This window comes from Octodon degus, unplaced genomic scaffold, assembly GCF_000260255.1.
Source record: "Octodon degus isolate 3935 unplaced genomic scaffold, OctDeg1.0 scaffold00009, whole genome shotgun sequence".
NCBI classification, from domain to species: Eukaryota; Metazoa; Chordata; class Mammalia; order Rodentia; family Octodontidae; genus Octodon; species Octodon degus.
The window spans coordinates 29,437,270-29,443,580 of NW_004524585.1; the positions used below are offsets into that span (position 1 = coordinate 29,437,270).

The window sequence follows — 6,311 nt, forward strand, 5'->3', positions numbered from 1 at the left end:
CTCTCCATCTGCTTTACACACTGCTGAAGGAATTACTCCACCACCACCGAGCATTTCTCTCAGCAGCTTAGTTCCTTATGCTGAGAATTGGGAGAGCCTCCAATTAATTGTTCACCATATGGAAGGTAAGACTTAGAGATGAGCAGGTAGCAGGTAAGGGACAATTAAGGTAGTTCTCCCACGGGGTGATAGCCTTTGAGCAGATAGCCAGGGCTATGAGCATTACAGTCTTCTCTATTGATTCTGCAGCAGATAGAAACTAAAAACAAATTTGCAGGACAAGCAGAGTTTAGCTGAGGCAGAGCTTATGGGTCTAGATTCCATCGCTTGTGCTGCATTTCCAGTGGGAGAAAAGTCTACACCCACACAGGCGCGCTCACTCCCTGCACAGGGTCTGCTCCAGACACCATGCTTTCTCTTTGGGTCACTTTCTCCCTGCAGTTCCTCTTTTTCTAGTCTATTTAAGATCCGTCCTTTTCCATAAACCCTTTGACTTCTCTAGCATCTGTTTCTAACCCATACTGCCCTCTCCTTTTTGAGAATTCATACTGCACTTCTGGGTAGTACTTATCCTAGTACTTAATCATTCTCAAATTTTCTCCAACTAAAATGTGAGCTCTGGCATGAAGGATTAGGCCCTCACATTCTCATATCTCCCATTCATTGCAGATGTGTGTGCAGGACAGGCAGTACACAAAAGGTAGCAAGACGCTGTAGGACAATTGTGATCTGGAATCTGGTCCTAGCTTAGTTATTAATCGAACACAAGAACCAGGTGGGAAGGGTGGACATCAGCACTGTTATTCCTAAAGCCTCTTCTATGCTGGAAATTCTGTAATTCTAGATGTCTCTGACTGATAGAATATGGGGAGTGAGAAGAGACTATAAATTAATTCTGAGGTTGTGAGGCCTGAAGGACCAAGGAGGTGGGGGATTTGGTGGTATGCTTGCTAGGCAGTTTGCTGTCACTAAGAGTTTCTAATCCAAAGGATCCTTTCGGCAATAGTAAGTGGTAGGCTGTTGCGAGACACAAATTTAAGAATGGCATGGTACTCCCACCCAGAGGGGGGCTTTCTCTTATTTTAGAAAGAGATGAGCTTAGCCAGGGAAGGTCATTTTGGATAGTGTCTCCCCCCACAAAGAAAAGTAACCTATATTTTATATTTTCATAAAAACCTACAAGTTAGGTGAATCACTACTAAAAATTCAAACAGTAACTTTTTATATTTCAGTTTTTAAAACCTACTTTTGTACATAAAGAAATGAATTTTTGTCCCCCATTAGTACTTTGATTCTGTTGATCTCAAGCTAAATGTGTACTTTATGGTGGTAAAAAGGTCCTAACTGTCCACTATAGGCAACTGTGGAGGTCCACACCTGTAAATCTCAGCACAAGAGAGACTGAGGCAGGAAGATCCCCACAAGTTCAAGGCCAGCCTTGGTTGCATAGTGAGTTCAAGGCCATTCTGAACTACATCATAAGATTGTGTCTCAGAAACCTCAAAACTTCAACACTGTTGGTGGGAATGTAAACTAATATAACCATTATGAAAGTCAGGGTGGAGATTCCTCAAAAACCAAAAATAGAAATTCATTTTGACCCAGCTATTCCCCATCTAGGAATCTTCCCAAAAAGTTAAAATCATCATAGTACATATCCACAACTATGTTGTTAATATTAACAATATTAGACATTGGTACCATATTCAGGTAGTCTGTTTTTTAAAAAGTGGTTGTTCTAACACTTTTTTTTTTTTTTTTTTGGAGGAATCGGGGATTGAACTCAGGCCCTTGCGCTTGCCAGGGAAGCGCTTATTTCACTGAGCCATCTCCCCAGCCCTTTTTTTTCTTTTAATTTGTTATAATGCTGATTAATAAACTTCTAAATCTGCTAAGAAGTTTATCAGAGCAGCTAGAAATAGTAGGTTAAGAGAAGGGCTTGTAGAAACTTCTGTGTTTGTGTTTGGGATAGAGGGCAGTCCATAATTCACTGCTCACTGGGTTTGGATATGAGGGTACGAAAAATAGTTTACCCGCTGATGTGTTACTGTTAAACACTACACAAATGTAACATCCCATGAATTTCTGCTAGCAATTTAGTCAAAAATCATTTCCATAGAAAAGCATACTGGTACTCCTAAACATGGGAAATGATGCTTAAGACTGTAGCTAAAACTTATACAGCTTTTCTCCCAAATTCAAAATTCTGTGATGAAATATTGGTGATATAATGAAGACAAATCTCATAATAAAGCAGAAACATTGCTCTAGAAATTATGTTCTGCTGGAGAGAATTGACAATCTGTTTGACCCTCGCATAAAAGCTAATCTCCAGTAAAATGTGAGAAAATGAAAAAGTACACAATTCCTGAATATTTGAATTTTATATTTATGGCATCCTGCTGAAAGTTGTCAGAGTTCCTCTAATTACCTCTTTGATCTCCCCGCTTCTATTAAAATAGGTCAGAAAATAAGCTATTTTATGTAAAAATAAATTTGTCTACTAATTGGGATTTTCAGCAAATTATGTCAGCCAATTTTAAAACCATGATTAGCTGTGCTGCCAAAACGCACCTTTTGGTTGTGCGGGCCCGAGAAATGTCCGTGCTCATCGAGCACGTTGGTGTAAGAAGCCGCAGGGCAAAGCCCGATGAAAAGGGATTGCACGTGTTATGGGACTGACAAAATATGTAGATTTACAGTTTCAGTATTTAGGCCTGTGTCACAGTAACTGAGGTTTACCTGTCTTTTTCTTATGTTTCTTTTAACAGAATTCAATTCCTTTCCGACCTTCAATTCAATTCCAAGGGCTCCAAGGGGTGAGTACTCTCTGTCAATATTCTTCCTGTACACCACCAAACTCTTACAATTTGATTTTTCTTTGACCTTCATATAATCATTTGCTCATATATGTGAACTTTGCGGCTAAATGAAACCTTTTGACATCTTTGATCAAAATTGTGGGGTTATCTTAATTTTGAAAAAGTAATTCAGATATAGTTATGTTTTAAGTGTGTTTTTCTCTAAATCGTGGATAATGGCACATTTGAAATTTTTGAAGGTTCAAGCATCAAGACATTATGTAAATGTTTTATTTGCTATAACTAAGCAAAGAATAATTTCAAGCAAGTTGTGATATTGTAATTGTTGTTGACTATCTTTTTACTTAATTTTTAACTGTACAACTGGGGAATGAAATAGAATAACAGTTTAGCTTTTCTAGGATACCAAATAACATTTTCTGTGTGGATTTTATTGCTGTATTAAAGAGCAGGACATGTGGCGAGTACAGCTTTGTGGGAGAGCATGTGCTTAGCGTGGGAGACCCCAGGCTCTTTCCCTAGCACACACACCAAAATGGTGTGATAACTCTTACCAAATCCTGTGGATTTTGTATTTGCAGTAGATGGTAAGCTGTATAGGAACAGTACCAGTATTGTTTAATCATTACTATTAATATTTAATATTAGATTTTTTGTTTCCTTACTTAATATACTAACCATATGCCTATGTACTATTGCGGAGGTTTGGTACACTTGTAAATGGGTATTAGAACTATAAAGAAAAGGCGGGGGGTGGGGACACATGGTCTTGATTATTGTTAAGCTGCATATTTGTGAATTTTTAAGTCACAAAATTTTAAAACATCCACAAACATGAATGTACTCTTTCTAAACTTTGTAACGTGGACACATTTCAAGAGTCAAATTAATTACATCATTCAACATGGGCTAAGAGTACAGTACTTCTAAATCTGTTGTGTAATGCTAACTTGAAGGAGATGTTTGTGTGGCTGTCAGGGCTTTGCTTCTACATGACAGCTTTACAATGAAGGCTTTTTCCCCCCTCTTAGTAACCGAGTGTTCATGAATGGGATCCTAATTAGACAAGTGTTCTGAATCTTGTTGTATAGCTTCTTAGGTAGTCTTTAGTGCATGCTGAATCTGTGGATGAGGAGTTAATTCAGTTGTTTATTTAAGGCTTCTGGAGGCTCCCTGCATGTTTTAATTGTGTCGCTAATATCTGAAGAAATGTTCAAGAGGCCAGCCCGGGTCCTTAAGCCTGTGAGGCTCCACAGATTTCACCAAAGGGCTTTGCAAGAGGTGCAAGGAAATGAAAGATCTGTAGTTCTCTCAGTAGGAGTGGTAGAACCTCCGCCTTGTTCTGTGGCTGCTGCTTCTCTGAACTCTCTTTTACCTAGTTTGGGACATGGAAGCAAGGGAAATAAATGCAAGTAAAGGGCATTTTTCTTAAACGGCACCACGTTAGTCTAAGGACTGGTAAAGAACCAATGCATGCAGGCTTCCAAACTTTTGATTCGCACACTTGCATGTTTTCTCAGCCTCAGAAAGAGTATGGTTTTCCTTGGCACCACTACAGAGCAGGCAGTTTGCATTGAGATCTTGGACCTCCACCTGTATTCTGCCTTCTCCACCTGTATCTCTACAGCTTTCTTATGCCCATGTGTCTAAGCCCCCACCCTGTTTGTGTTTGCCTGCACTATTCTCACTGTGTCCCTTCCTGAACAGAGTCTGCTGTTAAAGATAAGACACTATAAGTGACTGATAATGTTAAACCTTAATGGGTGTTTGAATTTTTGCAGAGAAGCATTTTAGCCCAAATGAATGGTGGTGGGGTTCAGTGCGGTGGCTGGGGAGTGAAGGCTGCGGGCTGGGCGCTGTGGGTTGCTTGATCCTACCTTGAGCATTCTGGGGCTGACTCCTCAACCCCCAGCCCTTTCCATTATTCTAACAGGGAATAAAATATATGGACTCAGCATTGTTTTAGAGCCTGCAGCTGCATTCCATCTGCCCTTCCCCCTTCTCTTTGCAGCGCTCTCCCCAGCCCTGTGGGACTCAGTAAAAACAAAGAGTCATTACAGGGGAGAGAGAGTGGGTTGGCACAGCCCACGGGGAATATGCACAGCCATAAATGCAAGGGTCTTCTATACAGTGTGCCTCTGTTTTGCTCAAGGGCCATGATAAGTTCGACATGGCCCGTGCAGATTGCTTCAAAAACCTTGAAGTCTCCACAGACCTTTCTTACATGGGAATGTGCAAGGCTTTAAGTTGCAAGGTTCAAATTTAGATTTCCCACAAAAGGATACTTTTACTTAGTGAAAATTTTTGTCTTTCTGCATCAAACATGATTGAAAATATACCTCAACTATCACAACAGTGTCATATGTAGGTATATTCGAAGCATAACTGAAGCATTGTTGAATTAGCCTTTTAAAAGGAACGTGTTGTGTTCAAATTATGTCTTGTTTCCCTAATGAGAATTATGCTAAGTACCACATGGTTGTGCTGTTTCTTGTTACCAGTTATAGAACTTTTTTCTTTTCCCTTCAGCAGTGTCTTTAGAAGCCAGACTTTAGGTCTTGGCAAGTTAGCTTTTAAGCATATTTACTTTTCTGCTTGAATCTGTTCCCTTAGTTTGAAGCTAACTTCTAAAAACCTTCAGACTGAAACATTAAAATATAGCAATATATTATTAAAGAATTATAAGACTCATTGAATTTTTGTCATCACAGTTGAGCAACTTTTATAGCATAAAAATAAAAATTATGTCTTTCACAGCTCATCCCACCCTTTCCCTTAGTGGAAGAGGGCAGCCAGGAAAATGAATGGTCCTTGAAGGCCTTTTCTGGATTCAGAAAGAGAAAATGTCTATGGGAGCAGTTGATTCTGATTACTCATGAGTGTCAGGGGCTGAATCCACACCTAAAAATGCCTTGTTGATTGTGAAGAGTGTGAGTCAAGCAGTCATCTTCCCAATTCTAATCCATACCTCAGATGCTTACTCACATCTAAGTGTTGACTAGGGTTATATAAATAGAAGCCAGCACGTGTGAACGAAAGAGGAAGCTGGTGAGGTTCACCTGGGCAGATGTTGTTAAAGATGTTGGGGTGTTCTTGGAGCTACAAAATTCAGAGGGATGTGTTGGCATAATGCACCCAGTTACCAAAAGCTGTATCTCTGTCATTAAGTACACTTTATAAACACTGGGTTAGTTCATTCCATCTCTATATTTTAATCAAATACCAAAAACGTGGCAGGTGAATATTTTCCAAAGATGTGTATTTCAGTGAATTTTTTAAAACTAAGCTGTATTTTTAAGCCTGTTAAAGTTTCTTATCTAAAAGCATGGTTGACAAAGTCAGAGTTGTAACTATAATGAAAAACTCTTCCCACCATATTATTTTTTTTTTATTTTTTTTCTTTTCTTTTCAAACTTTTATTGATAAACATATAGCAATGAGACAGTTTCAAATCAAATCGAAAGTACAGTTTCAACAAATAATACACTG

General features: G+C 39.1%; 1 protein-coding gene across 1 annotated transcript in view; it reads left to right on the forward strand.

The window, feature by feature from the left end:
• The window catches only part of Ell2 (elongation factor for RNA polymerase II 2), a 90,858-nt gene that overhangs the window by 29,117 nt on the left and 55,430 nt on the right, over positions 1-6,311 (forward strand). Inside the window, exon 2 of the mRNA XM_004625429.2 lies at positions 2,772-2,819. Coding sequence (XP_004625486.1) covers positions 2,772-2,819 — 48 coding nt within the window. The remainder of the gene's footprint in view (positions 1-2,771; positions 2,820-6,311) is intronic.